This window comes from Lipophrys pholis (genome assembly GCF_963383615.2).
Source record: "Lipophrys pholis genome assembly, chromosome: 20".
NCBI classification, from domain to species: domain Eukaryota; kingdom Metazoa; phylum Chordata; class Actinopteri; order Blenniiformes; family Blenniidae; genus Lipophrys; species Lipophrys pholis.
In genome coordinates this window covers 7,324,245-7,339,186 of record NC_137648.1, presented here as the reverse complement: position 1 = coordinate 7,339,186, position 14,942 = coordinate 7,324,245, and the positions used below count along the sequence as shown (strand labels likewise).

Here is a 14,942-nt window from a genome sequence, read left to right as displayed (position 1 = left end):
ATTTGTTGTATTTACATAAACAGAAAATATGTGCGTAGCAAATGGACAGCACTTTCTAGGGATTTTAACTGAGTTTTGAGCAGTAAAACACCACATTATTGAAATGGCACGTTCTATTTTTACCTGCTCAGGTTGTCCAAAAAGATGTTTAATGAAATGTAAGCACGTCCATAATGCACTTCTTGCTCTTTTCAGTAAAACTAAAGCAAATATTAGGACGTGTCATGACTTATCTTTTTGTGTGACTGTAGCTTCACTCGTTCACTGGAACATTTTCAAACGTACTTTTGGTTTTGACACATTACTAGTCGCGGTAAAATCCTACACATTTTTAGCTGCAGGGGTCGGTCACTTGGCTCTGCTTCCTGCTGATTTGGGGAAAACGCCCAGAAGACAGCATCTGAGGGGACAGATAAGCTACAGTCTCTCAGTGGACAGCAGTGTGTGTTTGTCCTGGGACAGCCAGCAGAGGGCCTGGACTCACCATGGCTGCAGGACACAGCAAACAGACGCAGCTCCAGCAGTCAACTGCAGGTCGGTCATGAATTCTATGTGTTTTGGCATGCGGACAAGACACCATCGGTGTTGCCCTTTCATAGAATTTTGTATTTATTCTTTCGATCCAGTTGCCACCAGCTGAGGCCGCTGACTGTGTCGCAGCAGCAGCTTCACAGCAGCCATGAAACAGCCGATCTGGACCAGTTCATGAGGTTACATCCTCATCACCTGGACTCATGAATTTGACCTTCTTGGATCATCGTCTCAATGTCAGTGCTTGACCTCTCTGCCTCTCTCCATCCTCAGTGCATCCGGAGATCCGACGTTGCTCGGCGTGTTGCTGCTGAGTGTCTTCCTGTTCATCCCGGGGTTGGTGGCTTGCAGGAGAGCTGATGCCACTTCTGAGGAGAGTCAAAGTGTCCACTACCTTCCTGACAACTCTCCATCTGACCAGTGTCTGTATGCAGTCACTGTCCACACTGGGCTCCGCTCTGCAGCTCGTATGAGCGCAAAGGTAAAACTACACCACAGATTATTATCAGTAGCCATTATGACTGTTATTATTCAACTTAACCACTGGGTTTTTATGTTGAATATTTTCAGGATGCTCTGCCTAACTTTGTTTAAATATGTTTAAATTTAGTTGACTGTGCAAACATGGTTAGTTACAAATGGATTTTTTGCTCATTATTATGTTTCTGTCCCATACAAATACAAAAAATTGATTTCTTTGAGATTTGAAACATTCAAAGTTAATGAAATCAACATTTTATCACTGAATTCAAACTCATTTGTGTTTCCCAGGTTTGATTATTTGTAATTTGTAATCTTGTTCTGAGTGTGCACTTGCTTTTTTCCCTGAAATTTAGACCACGAAGCTGGTTAAGACTAGTATTAATATATTTTTGGACGGAATCTCTACCTATTTACCAGGTTTACATAGTGCTGTGTGGCGAAATTAAGTCCTCACATACAAAAGAGCTACAAGTCCCAGAATGCACTCTGTTCAGGAGGAACTCTCAAGACACCTTCATTCTGAGGTAAAACCTCCAAGAATACACACAGAAGAGTATTTCTTCTCTTATTAAATGATGCTGCACAATATAAAAAGTTTAATTAATGGCCTATTTACATAATGACAGATTATTGTTCTTGACTCTGCAGTGCGGCTGACAGCCTGGGAGGTTTGTGGGGGGTTCATATCTGGCATGATAACTCTGGATCCACTCCGGACTGGTACCTCAAACACATCGAGGTGTCTGAGGTAGTATAGGCTCTTATTTCCTCACAGTTCCCAGTTTGTAGAGCACTAATAATATGAGAGCCCCTCTGCATGGCAGCTTTTGGCATTAGTCTGTGTGTTGGTCTTTGTCAATGGTCCTGGATAGACTCCATTCAGCTGCTTTTGATTCAGATGACCAGAGGGCATGTGACGGGATGCTCATGGCTGTTTGTGGGTCAGTGCTGGTTGGCTGTGAACAAAGGCGATGGCCAAGTGGAGAGGACGCTACGCGTCTGCTCTCACGGATTGAATTTCACTAAGGTATAGCACTCAGAAGCAAATACCGACAATAAGACAGTCAAATCATACATATTTTCTCTATTTTTACCTTTGTCTCTCTCCACCTCTCTACCTGCAGATGTTGTGTCTCAAGCTGTCTGATTACCTTTCTGATTTCCACATCTGGGCATCTGTGTACAGCTGCCCTCGCCCAAACTCTTATACACACACTCAGAGGCTCAGCGTGTGTCTGCTGCTTCTGCTGGGCTACTCATGTGCCAATGCTGCCATCATTTCATTGATGGACGAGCAGGTAGGTCAACCAAACATGCAAAGTTCAGATTTGGAGCACAAGAGCCTTAAAATTTGCCAACTGTGGTTTTTGTTTACAGTTGGTGTTGGAGCTTGGCTTCATCAGTCTTTCAGCTGTTTCTGTGAAAACTGGACTTTTAAGTGTCGTCGCCGTGCTGCCGGCGGCCACACTGATATCTTTTTTGTTTCGACTGTGTGACACGAAGCCAGCAAGATCAGTCACGCAACATGCGGAAGGCCAGATGACTAATCAGGATTATTCTGAAAGTAAGATTGATGCTCACTGTATTTCTACCCATGGTGAGGTGGGTTTTTTTTTTGTTGTTCTTCATCTTTTGTTTTATTGCCTCTTTACAGGTGTTCGTTTAGTAAATGAAAGTGTGTCTGAACCCTGTTCCTCCCGGAACAATAAACCAGGTTTGGTCATCGGAGATGCTCTGGCTTGTCAGAGAGTCCTGAGACCAGAGCTTCGAAATGTGAGTCCGACCTCTAAAGTAAAAAGTGCCGATGAGGAAAACCAACATGCTAATCGGACCATAAGTGGAGTTGTTGGAAAGGAGAAAGAGTCTCGGTGTGAATATTCAAAAGTTAAACCGGCATCCCGGTGGTGCTGCTGCCTGGTCAGGGCGTTGTGTGTGTTGCTGTCTCTCTGCTGCCTGCTGCTCTCCGCAGTGTTCGGAATGAGGTAGTGGAAATGTGACGACTCTGTGAATGCATTGTTTGTCAATCAGTTATCTAGTTTCATTTGTTTTTGTGTTGCATAGTAACTGTGTGTGTGTGCGTGTGTGCGTGCGTGCGTGCGTGCGTGCGTGTGTGTTGTGATGTTTCAGATTCAGCAGCAGTGATGTTCTGCTTTGGATTCACTCTCTTTTCGTCTCTCTCATGTCCTGCATCTTCCTCGTGCAGCCAGCTGCGGTAAATTAACATCTGCATTTTATCAACCACGTGCATTCTTCTGACTCAGTGGTCCCCAACAATTTTCCCCATTGAGCCCCAGAAACTGCCTCTTCAGAACAGCTGTGGAAACCAGTTTCTCCAGTCTGCTAAACATTCAAAAAGTGTCTCACTTTGATTTTCTTTTGTTTTGTTTGCTAGATATTCACTGTCTCAGTAGCTGTGTCCTGCTGGCACAGAGAAAGGCCAGACATTTATAGTCTCTCCAGCCAAAGTGTCTTCAATTCAGATGTTTTAAGATCGTGGAGTCGTGAGGCTGATCAACTGAACAGGCAGCGCAGGCCTTCTGCTCTCTCCCTCAAAAGATGTTCACATCCTGAGAAGGTGAAAGTCAGACAGGATTTTAGTTGATCCCTAATTGTTTGTTCCGATTAAAATGTAAAGTTTTGGATTTGTGGCTGACAGCTGCTTGAAGCGCGTCAGCGAGCTCGATTCCTGCATCGCGTGCAGCCACCGGCGCCAGCAGAGCTGAAGAAGAGTCGCAGGAAGAGGAGAAGAGAGGCCGCCATGCAAAGAACACTGAGGCGGGTTTTCCATACATGTGTGGACCTGTTTGCGTGCGAATTAAAGCTCCATAAAATAATCACTTTTTTCTTTTCTCAAACAGGGACCTGTCTTTTTGTGCCTTGATGCTTTTCTTGATGGCGTGCATAACCTATGGCTGCTCATCCAGGGACCATTACCAGCTCAACACAGCGGTCAGAAAACAGATAATCAGGTAACGAGTGTATGAAAATGACACAGATGTCTCTGTATCAGTGTCACTCACCTCTAATGCATCAAAAATCCTTCCATCAGAAACCATTATAAAGGTTTTATGTCAATAAAAACGCTGGAGGACTTAAGGAGGTGGACACAGACGAGCCTGCTTGATTTACTATACAAGGATTCATCTCCCCAAACTGAGGCAAGCTACTATAAAAATACTGAAAGAAAACAATTTTTATATAAATCAAAGTGATCGTCTTGACCCTGCTAAGGACTGTAAAGTTATTGATCATGTGTTCAGATTGTAAATGTTCTTGAACAGACACATGTTTTGATTGGAGATCCAATCCTGCAAACTGAGAGGTCCGACACATTTCACCGTCTGGTAAGTAACTAAAGATGCATTTCACTTACTGTGTGTCATTGCAAAGTTATTTGATTAGTGGTGAGAAAAAAAACAAACCAGACTCTTATAAATGTTTAAATTCAGTTTAAAGAGTAAATAATCTGTTCATAAAACCATTGGAGCATAAACTGTTAATAGTTTCCATTAAAGAAGTAATATATGGAAAACTTTAATATTATTTTGGTCAAAAGCTAAGGAAATAGCAAATTGTATATACTCAAACCCGTAAAATCAAGGTGTATTTTAGGATAAAACATGTTTGCTCTTAATTTACAGTTTACATCTTAATCTTACAAATTAATCTACTTCACTGCTGAGCCGATCTACATGTTGAATTAGTGTCGAACTCTTGTTGATTTGTATGTTTGCAGGCAATAAGTTGATTCTTTTAACAGAAAATAGTTTCATTGAAGACTTCTTATTGACAACGCAATTGAATGCAGTTAAAAAGTGAGAATTCTTTTAGCAACGGTACCTTTAACTGTAATAGAGTACAGTTACAGCAATGTAAGAATGAGTGTTATTTATCAAATGGCATCAATATGTGCTTTGAAAAGTCAATAAAGTCACAGCAGCCACGTGTTTTGCACTAACTTTCCCTGTAGAGAGTGCTGTTTCACTGCAGTTGACTGCTGGTTTGTATGGAGCACAAAGGCATCTGACACAAGAGCCCATTCCTAAAACAAATCTACTCAAAGCACAAATATTTGATTGTTTTCCAAATTAAATCTGAACAGTATCGGGGTACACTGTTTGATCATTTCAGTGGTGAAAGGTTCCGGAAAGCACTTAAGCGGCGAGGTGATACTCTTAACTAACTGTGGTTTTTCATTTAGATTTTTGGGGGTGAAATACTTCAAGGTGACACTGATAATTAGATTATTAAAATGCACTGAATTCGTTGAGTATGACGGAGACAAATAAAAATGATAAAGGAAGCCTTAGTGCAAGACTTAGAGTGCAGAATAGGACATTTTGATCAAATAATGTAACCATCGGGACACGACTGATCATTTTTATGGGCTCAAACAGCTCTGATTTATTAAAACTACCACAATATCATATCAATTTACGGTAATGTTTTAATTGGTCTTGCGATTGTCCCGACTGTGTGTGTGTGTGTGTGTGTGTGTGTGTGTGTGTGTGTGTGTGTGTGTGTGTGTGTGTGTGTGTGTGTGTGCTGAAAACACGTGTTAGGAAATGTTTGTTTATTCTTCTCAAGATGCAAATTGTCAGCCTAAACACATCCAAATCTGCACCCCAGGTTTCCATGGCAACACCTTTGAGGACATGTGGTCACCTGGGCTGCGTCTCAGGACCGAGTGTTACGCATGGCTTAGGTTCCACAAAGTGAGACACACAAACACTCAAACTATTGTCGGCGGAATTTTCTTTTCCAAGTGAAGATGACTCTAATATCATTTCTGCTCTTCTTCAGGTCTGATGCTGCGTCGAAGCTGAAGCTCCTGAACTCACGGGGTTGGCTGGATGGACAAACGGTGGCCCTGAAGGTCCAGTTCACCCTGTACAGCCCTGCCCCTAATCTGTTCACCAGCGTGACCCTGCTCGCTGAGCGGAGCCCCGCTGGCGTCCTGCTGCCCGCTGCCAAAGTCCAGTCAGCTCGGGTGTTTCACACTATTTCTGTGTGGGACCATGTGGTTATGGTCTGCCAGGTAAAAACGTTTCTCCGCCATTTATCTCCCATTCATAACGTAGTTTTAAAAGCTGCTGACAATCATGACAATCATCCATCTTCTATGCGGCTTTAGTCAACTCGGGGTCACAGCTGACTGTGGGTCTCGTCAGTTTGACTGCCCATGCTTTGGATCCCTGACATTGTAACGTTAACCGTGAACTGGAGGAGGCAGAACTTTCCTCAATGGATAAATAAAAGATTTAATTGTGTGTCTCTGTGGGTTTTCCATCTGATGGACTGCTGATCTATCCCCACCCTTTTCCCAGTGTTGGATAGGATTGGCTCTACTTGTGCAAAGAATTATAGAAAATGGATAGATTGGTTGATGAAATTTCACCTGATTTGAGGTGCAATATTCAAACAAGTTTCATGGATTTTTTTTGGTCATATGAAAAAGTTAATGAAAAGCTGACCTTTTTCCTTCAAGAAGGTTTTACACTTTGTCGCTGCCTCTTCAACAGCTCCTCTTCCTCTTTCTGTCTCTGCTACAACTCTGTCACCAAGTGTCCGATATGGGACAGCAGGGGCTGATGGGATACTGGACGACACCGAGCAACTGGGCTGAAGTGAGTTTACAAAAACAGTTATTGTTCATACAGACACACAAAGCTTGGCCTTATAATAGATTCCTCGAGTGTGTGTGCAGACACACGCATACTCACGGAAACTAACGGGGCCACAGTGCAAACAAGATCACAACGACCTCACTGAGCGGGCAAAGCAACCTGCCGCCTCTAAACTAACATACTCAGCAAGTAAAGCACACAGGGAAAATGTCTGAGGGTCAAAGCACCACGCAGGTTTTGGACTCACTTTGAACTGTATAGCTGAATATGCCTCCCATGTGAAGAAATAGGATTTACTCGCTCACTCAGCTTCTCCTCTGCAGGCCAGTCTGCTGCCCGTGACACTGCTGTATTGTGTCTACTCCGTCTGTCTCTCCACTCTTATCATGGAAGTCGCGGACCTCCTGCAGGGACACAGTTACAGAGGACCTGTTGACGTTAGCCAGCTGGCCACCTGTGAACAAGTGAGAGAAAGAGACCAATGAAAGCATGGAGAGCAGGAATTAAAACACGGATCGGTTGTTCCCGCTGGTTTTATAATGGTAGAACATGAACAAGCCTAATTATTATTGCGAATTCAAGTCTCTTGTTCTTGCAGTTCATTCGCACTCTGCGTGGCATTCTGCTCTTCCTCCTCACCATGAAGTGTGTGACTGTGCTGAGGGTGATGAAGACCTTGGCTGCTTCCTCTGCAGTCTTAGCCCACTCACTCTCCAGCCTCTTATGGCCTCTGGTAAACACATCGTGCAGATATAGCACACGTTAAAAAGACTCTGTCACAAAGTCATTTGGTGTTACTGCTTCACTGTAAAAACTTGATTCACAGCTTGGAAAATATCTACAATGGTAAATATTTTAGCTTGTTGCTTTCACATATGGGATAATGTTTATTAAATGACGTCAAATACGAACATCAACAGGAAATATTATGTTTACGAAATTACCAAATTTACTATGTGGGAACTTCCTGTCCGGCTCCATCTCTTCTGCACATCTTGACACGACTTCCCTCTAAAGCACCAAGCTGCTTCTGGTGGAAACACAAGCTTAGTGTAAAAGGCGGCGGCTCACTCTCAGGGCGCCTGCACCTGCTGTCAATTGGAGCTTAAGTGCATATTTTGCACCCGTTTGCGTCCACTTACAATCACTTAGCTCTTCTTCTTCAGTAGATGTAAAAACAACTGGTTGAATGGTTCGACCTCTCGTATGTGAATCGACACGAACCCAGTGCATGAATCGCAGTCAGTCTTAATTTACTTGCTCTGCTGAAATGTCGACGTTCGCGGACGTGAAGCTGCTGTAAAATCAGTGTGTTGGTATGAGAACCTGCACAGTGTCGGACCTGATATGCAACATTAGCAGCCATGAATCCCCAGTTAGTTCATTTCACGATATCAGATTATTCTGACCATGAAATTCAATCAAATTCTGACCAACAAACCATCAGACTTCTAATTTTAAACATGACAATAGCTGATGTCACTACTATTAAAGGACAGCCACATTAGTACTGTGTGCGGAAGGTTAGCCAGATTACAAAATACAAATCTTTGGCACTGATAATGTAGACAAACACAAGCTTCCTCAAAATGATATTAAGAGTGTTCATTTCCTCAAATTCTGTAAAAACTTTAAAGTATCATTGTTGTTGTTTTTTTGGTTTTTTTTATTAAAACAGCAAACCACAAACTAATGTGAAGTAATGAAACAAATCCCTGGAAACAAACTGGCTTTTTGAAAGATGTTTAAAAAAAACTTATACATGCATGTGAAATAACAAATCAGGCAGAGCTCACTTATGCAGGTTAAAACCGTTTTAGGTCAGTAAATAACACTTACTTGGAAGTCTCACATAGTTTTGAATGTCTTGAACTGTGCACATAGGTCTATTATTTTCATATTGCAGTTAAAGGAATATGTCTTACAGTAAGTCTAATATTGACGTCACAAAAATAACAAAGTCCCCAAACTGCTCCTCACAAAATCTTTCTTCTTATCCCAGTTTTCAGGTCTGATCCTTGTGGTGGCGTTGTCCCACTTGGGAAATCTGTTATATGCACAAAGACTTTGGGCCTTCAGTTCGATTCCTCGCTCCTTTCTGACTCTACTCCACCACTATCAGGGCCTCAGATCTGCCGGCGGCCTCCTCCTCTCTGGGTCGGATTTATTGTACTGCGGAGTACTCCATCTGTCCTCCACCATGATTTGGACAGCAACGGTAAATACGTGTGATATTCACTTCAGTCTTTATTTTCTTAAGACAACCGGCTCAAATACCTATTTGTATCTTTCGTAGGTGGTCGCTGTTGTGTCCTCGTCAGTCAGAAGTGTCAAACAGTCTCAAAGACACAGAGATGCTTTTACTACTGCAGAACTGGCGTCGTATATCAGAAGAAAAGTCTGCGAGTTCACAGGGCGGCAAAAACAATTGATTGATAACTGCGAGGAGAGGAAGGTAGGAAGAAGCTTTCATAATGCAGTCTTGGTTTCAAGACTGGAAATGGCCAAGCATAATTAGCATTTTTTCTTTTTTTTCTTTCAGGCCTATGACCTGGAGGAGTTTGAAAGTGTAGTGGATGAACTGCTGTTCAGACTCGGCGCTCTGTCTGACAGCCTGCACCACTCTCTGCCCCCCCGGGCCCAGCGCTACAGAGACGGACACAGCCCTGCCATTTCTCGTGACGAGGTGAGCGAATCACAAGAAACACGAAGCCACACTTCGAAGAAATACTATATTTTTAAGGTTTGCTGCATGGCTCTCTTATGGTACATTTACAGATGTTGCTGAATGAACACACGTCAATTTGTGACTATGCGTCGACTGGCAGGTTCCAGAAAGGACAAACCGGACACGAACCCTCCCCGGACACTGAAACTTGCCCACAGTCAGCATCACTCACAAATCTTTGGACGGAAGATGTTTTTAAAAAACAAGGTGACCAGTTAATTGAAGGAAAAGACAGCTACTGCTTAAGTCAAACTTGGGCCACCCAGAGAGAGGTGTTGGTGGAGGTCCTGATCCACGAGGAGCCAAAAGAGTGTGAGCCAAACTCATAGTACGACCTCATGGGCTCGACAGATGTGGTAAACAGTTAATAAGCGACCTAAAAAGGCCTCCACTGTCTCATCCCTTTATTCTCGTCAGATTGTTGGTAGAAGGCATTAATGAACTGTGAATTGAAAATCAAAAGAAAAGCAGTAATCAAACTTTTTAGTTTTTAGTTATCTTTCTCGAAAATAAAATATCAATTTATGAGATTTGCAAATCAATGGTTTCCCTTTTTTTTTACGTGTGTTATACATTTCTGCACAGCAGTCTAGTGGTTAGCACTCTCTCCTCCCTCCTCCCACATTTCCAAAACATTGTGAACTGTGAGGGACAGTGAGACTGAGAGAGGAGGCAGATCTGACAGTGCGGCTGGGTGTGTAGATGTGGAGGAAATCCGTGAGGTGTGAAGGTGCCAGGTTATGAAGTGAATGACTTGTTGAACTGAGACTCAGCTGTGAGCAGCTCCAACATCCTGAGACCCTGAGGAGGATCAATGTGGATGGATTGCCAATGTCTTAGCAATTTTTTGGGCGTTGAGTTTGCCCTCCAATTAAAAAGGATTGGGAACGCTGAACTTCAGGAAGATGACAGAGTGATTTAAATCAGTGCAAATGAAAACACAGATTTTCTTATCTTGAACACTTATGAGACTTGTCTCTGTGAAAAGCCTTGAAGTTAAAATAAAGTTAGACGGTGAAATAATAGTTTGTAAATAAAGTTTAGAGGATAGTCATAGGGAGGAGCGGACCAATAGGATCCCTCAACGTCGCGGCCCGAGGAATTGAGTGGCGGGCTGTGATTGGACGCTCGCTGACGATGACAGCCAATCACGACGTGGCAGGTCAGACAAGTTGCGGACGGAGGAGGAGGCGGCGGCGGCGGCGTGATTTCACCGAGTGTTTGTATGAGACCCAGAGCCGAGAAGCTTCCTACAGCCACACTTCAGTGTTGATCCGGACTGCGGGTCAGTGCAGAAAACACAGTTTTGATGATATTCATCAGCGGGATCTTGTAGCTAAGTTAATTAGCCGGCTACTTAGTTGACTCGAGCCCCTCGCTGGACAATGAGGAAGATTGCTCTGTTGCTGGTTGTGCTGCTCGGCGTTGCTCTGTTTGCAACTGTCAGCAGGAGCGATGATGGTGAGTCTCAACTATTTCTCTATGTTGTTATCATTTTTTTTCCTTTTCTTTAGAAGATATGGAGTGCACGTCTCTTATTAGCCAAGTTACTGCACACAGTCCTGACAGCTCTGTTAGCATGCTAGCTATCGATCAGATTCTTAAAGAGACAGTACACGCTTCTCGAGCGCTCACGCTTGAAATATTAAACAACCCTGTCTAGTTTGTGTTTTTATATCGACACTGCAGCAATGCATGCCTCTGAATGAACCTGAATATGTTGCTGTTTTATGTCTCTGGAAGATGAAAACCAGCATCACATCCTCACGGTGTTTTCATAAAAGTGTGATCTTTTCCTGGTTTCATGTCAGATGCTACACATCAGGAGGTCGATGAAGGTGACAGTGATGAGGAGGAGGAGGAGGAGGATGATGACACAGAGGTGAAAGAGGAAAACGGAGTGCTGATTCTCACTGACGGCAACTTCGAAACCTTCATGGAGGGCAAAGACACAGTCCTTGTAGAATTTTATGCCCCATGGTATGTCTTTACTGTTTTGTCATTCACAGAAACTTGTTTGAACCAAATGAGAAATGCATTCTTATCTCTGCTAAAATTAGAAGAACGAGATGTTTGTGTTTGTCGGATTTCACTGGTTTTATGTGCAGGGACTCTTGGTGTCACTCAGAGACCACCTTAACGATCGACTACCACTGAGAGTTGATGCTTTCAGAAATGTGGCGCAGGCTGCAATCATTCTCAGTTTCCACCGATTTCTTATGCAAAGTTTTCAGCATGCCGCTTTAGTTCCTGATGAATGATTCCCTTCATTTGTTTGACTGGTACAGGTGTGGCCACTGCAAGCAGTTTGCCCCAGAGTATGAAAAGATTGCCCAGGCTCTCAAAGAGAACGACCCTCCCATACCTGTGGCCAAAGTGGATGCGACGGTAGCCAGTAGTGTGGCGAGCAGGTTCGAAGTGTCTGGTTATCCCACCATCAAGATCCTGAAGAAAGGAGAGCCTATAGATTATGATGGAGAGAGATCACAGAAGGGTAGGAACAGGTTATTTTTTTTTTTTATATAGCTTCACATTCTCAACATATTATGCTGTTTTTAAAAAATATCTCTAAAAAGCATTGATATCGTGAGCGTCTGTGTGCTGCAGCCATTGTGGAGCGAGTGAAAGAGGTGGCTCAGCCTGATTGGAAACCCCCCCCTGAGGCCACGCTGGTGCTCACCAAAGACAACTTTGATGACACTGTTAATGACGCGGACATAATCCTGGTGGAGTTTTACGCTCCGTGGTGAGTCACAATGAGTTTTAAAACTTTTCTTACGGTAAAGCGTCTCCCGTTGAAATGTTGATCCCAGCGACTTGAATCATAAGGGCGCCATTGTCTCTTCTCGACGTGATCCCATTTCCTCCAGGTGTGGACACTGCAAGCGTTTGGCCCCGGAGTACGAGAAGGCGGCCCAGGAGTTGAGCAAGCGGTCGCCTCCCATTCCTCTGGCCAAGGTCGACGCCACGGTGGAGAGCGACATCGCCACGCGCTTCGAGGTCACCGGGTATCCCTCCCTCAAGATCTTCAGGAAGGGCAAAGTGTTTGATTACAACGGACCCCGAGAGAAGCACGGTAGGTGGCCGACTGTCCTGCCGAGGCTTTCGTGAGCAGCTCTGACAAGTTTGCCTCCATTACAGATGAACAATGTCTTAATCTTGAACTCTAGGTATTGTCGACTACATGGGAGAACAAGCCGGGCCTCCCTCCAAGCAGGTCCAGGCTGCGAAACAGCTGCAGGAGCTCATTAAGGACGGCGACGACGCCGTCATCGTCGGCGCGTTCACCAACGAACAGGACGCAGCCTACGACACCTACATCGAAGCCTGTGAGTACTCGCCCCTTAAAGACGAAGATCCAGTTCAGTCACTTTGTTCGCAAAAGTTGACTTGGAGCCAAGTCGTGATTGACAGATTGTCACCGGGCCTTTCTTGTACTTTACATGTCAAATACACACATTCTCCTCAAGGTTCTTCTTCTTGATTTCTAGGCAACTTGTTGAGAGAAGATTTCACCTTCCGACACGCCTTCAGTGATGAAGTCTTCAAGCTCCTCAAAGCTTCCCCTGGTCAGATCGTCATCGTTCAGCCAGAAAAGTTTCGCTCCAAATACGAGCCATCCTCTCACACACTGACTGTCAAGGTGCGTCTCCTAATACTTTTCACTTTGTTTTTTTTTTTTTGTTAAATGGTGAACAATTAATATTGAAATTACAGCTTTTACACATTTGTTGATCGCAATCACAAGTTTCAACACACCAATATGAGCAAAAGTTTAAAAAGCTGAACACAAATGGATACTTAAAAAGTAGCTTAAGACATGTATGTGTGTGTTTGTCGTACAGGACTCGACGTCGGTGTCAGACGTTCAAGAGTTCTTCAAAAAACATGCAAGTCCTCTGGTGGGCCACAGGAAACCCAGCAACGATGCCAAACGCTACACAAAAAGACCCCTGGTGGTGGTTTATTACGGAGTTGACTTCAGCTTCGACTACAGGAAAGGTGACACTTTGCAATTTTCCCATCCAAATTTTGTGTGTCTGTGTGTGTGTGTGTCTCATTTTCGTGCGGATATTTTCCAGAAAAACTAACCTGGCAACTGATTTCCCGTGATCTTGTCATTTGATTCACTTATTTATTTTTCCCCAGCAACCCAATTCTGGAGGTCGAAGGTGCTGGAGGTGGCCAAAGATTTCCCCGAGTACACGTTCGCCATCGCCGATGAGGAGGATTATGCAGACGAGCTGAAGAGCTTGGGTCTGAGCGAGAGCGGCGAGGAAGTGAACGCGGGGATTATGGCAGAAGGAGGCAAAAAATACGTCATGGAGCCGGAAGAGTTTGACTCGGACGTGCTCAGAGAATTTGTTGTTGCTTTTAAGAAAGGTGAGTGCAGAGTTTTTTTTTGTTTGTTGGATTGCAGTATTTGTGTTAACGGGACTTTTTTTTTTTTCCATGAATCTTATTCACAGGGAAACTCAAGCCCCTCATCAAGTCCCAGCCCGTGCCCAAGAACAACAAAGGACCCGTCAAAGTGGTGGTCGGCAAAACCTTCGACGAGATCGTCATGGACAAGCAGAAGGACGTCCTCATCGAGTTTTACGCTCCCTGGTGCGGCCACTGTAAGAAACTGGAGCCCGATTACCTGGCGCTGGGCAAAATGTACAAGGGGGAGAAAAGTCTGGTGATCGCCAAGATGGACGCCACGGCCAACGACGTGCCAAACGAGAACTACAAAGTGGAGGGTTTCCCCACGATATACTTGGCGCCGAGCAACAGCAAGCAGAGCCCGGTCAAATTCGAAGGAGGCGACCGAACGGTGGAGGGATTCAGCAAGTTCTTGGAGCAACACGCCACGAAGCCTCTACACAAGAGAGACGAACTTTGAAAATCTCTCGGTGAAAGTAGCTGAGGACACTTCTGGGAAGGTGATGGGGAAAGCAGTGGATTAAAAAAAGAAAAAAAAGATGGTGTTACTGCGGTGATTACATTCACCCTTTTTACGTTTCTGTTCATTCCAAGTGATTCAGCTTTCTTCTGTTTCTAAGAGCATGTAAGCACTATTTGAAAAACATCTTTTTAAATAAAACCCAAAACAATGGTGGCTTTGTGAGCCGGCCGTCAAAAGTGACTCTTTGAAAGTTTTTTTTTTTTTTTTTTTCCCCCCCCATTTATAAAGCCAAACACAAAACGGATATCTGAGAACAATTCAGAAAAAGACTTGGTTTTAATGACATTTATGAACAATTAAACAATTTGCTATATCCTGCAGCTTCTACTAACTTAGTGCATCTTCCACAGCCAACTTGGAAATTACCAAATCGCCGAATATAATTAAATTCATACTATTTGGCAAAAGACATCTCAGATTGTGAATAAGCACCTGATGAGCATCTCTAGTTCCATAGATAATCACATACAATTGACAGGATAATGGCTTTCTGAGCTGCTAATACTCCAAAGTGCATCATGTGGCATGTCCAGGTGAACAGGAAGTCTACTTGGTTTGTTACTAGCTGAACAAGGAAAATCTCTCTTGACTTGTGTAAAAATAACAGGTCGTTTAAAAACTAGTG

General features: G+C 43.8%; 1 protein-coding gene across 4 annotated transcripts; it reads left to right on the top strand.

Annotated features, from left to right (window-relative positions):
- The first annotated feature begins 413 nt into the window (after nt 1-413).
- pdia4 (protein disulfide isomerase family A, member 4) lies at nt 414-14,903 on the top strand. Of its 4 annotated transcripts, XM_080489757.1 has the most exons (33): nt 414-534; nt 627-710; nt 805-1,012; nt 1,432-1,538; nt 1,663-1,762; nt 1,913-2,041; nt 2,139-2,312; nt 2,392-2,578; nt 2,669-2,996; nt 3,142-3,226; nt 3,407-3,589; nt 3,671-3,789; nt 3,873-3,983; nt 4,064-4,172; nt 4,296-4,358; nt 5,644-5,729; nt 5,818-6,052; nt 6,537-6,641; nt 6,965-7,105; nt 7,240-7,374; nt 8,644-8,859; nt 8,938-9,096; nt 9,184-9,327; nt 9,420-9,576; nt 11,181-11,349; nt 11,658-11,863; nt 11,977-12,115; nt 12,240-12,445; nt 12,540-12,698; nt 12,861-13,012; nt 13,215-13,371; nt 13,519-13,752; nt 13,839-14,496. In XM_080489757.1, the coding sequence occupies exons 2-33, from the start codon at nt 706-708 to the stop codon at nt 14,252-14,254; spliced, it is 5,124 nt and encodes a 1,707-aa protein (XP_080345883.1). In that variant the 5' UTR covers nt 414-534; nt 627-705; the 3' UTR covers nt 14,255-14,496. The 4 variants fall into 4 exon arrangements, with proteins under 4 accessions (XP_080345883.1, XP_080345884.1, XP_080345885.1 ...); XM_080489758.1 differs by lacking the exons at nt 414-534; nt 627-710; nt 805-1,012; ... (3 more) ...; nt 2,139-2,312; nt 2,392-2,578 and having other exon boundaries at nt 2,773-2,787; XM_080489759.1 differs by lacking the exons at nt 414-534; nt 627-710; nt 805-1,012; ... (14 more) ...; nt 6,537-6,641; nt 6,965-7,105 and having other exon boundaries at nt 7,267-7,374; nt 9,014-9,096.
- Nucleotides 14,904-14,942: the final 39 nt, after the last annotated feature.

What these genes read in the sequence shown, in the direction of transcription:
- pdia4 (XM_080489757.1), top strand. An exon ending in TCCTCGTGCAGCCAGCTGCG is followed by an intron (nt 3,227 to 3,406) that starts GTAAATTAACAT and finishes TTTGTTTGCTAG; the next exon opens with ATATTCACTGTCTCAGTAGC. An exon ending in GATGTTCACATCCTGAGAAG is followed by an intron (nt 3,590 to 3,670) that starts GTGAAAGTCAGA and finishes TGTGGCTGACAG; the next exon opens with CTGCTTGAAGCGCGTCAGCG.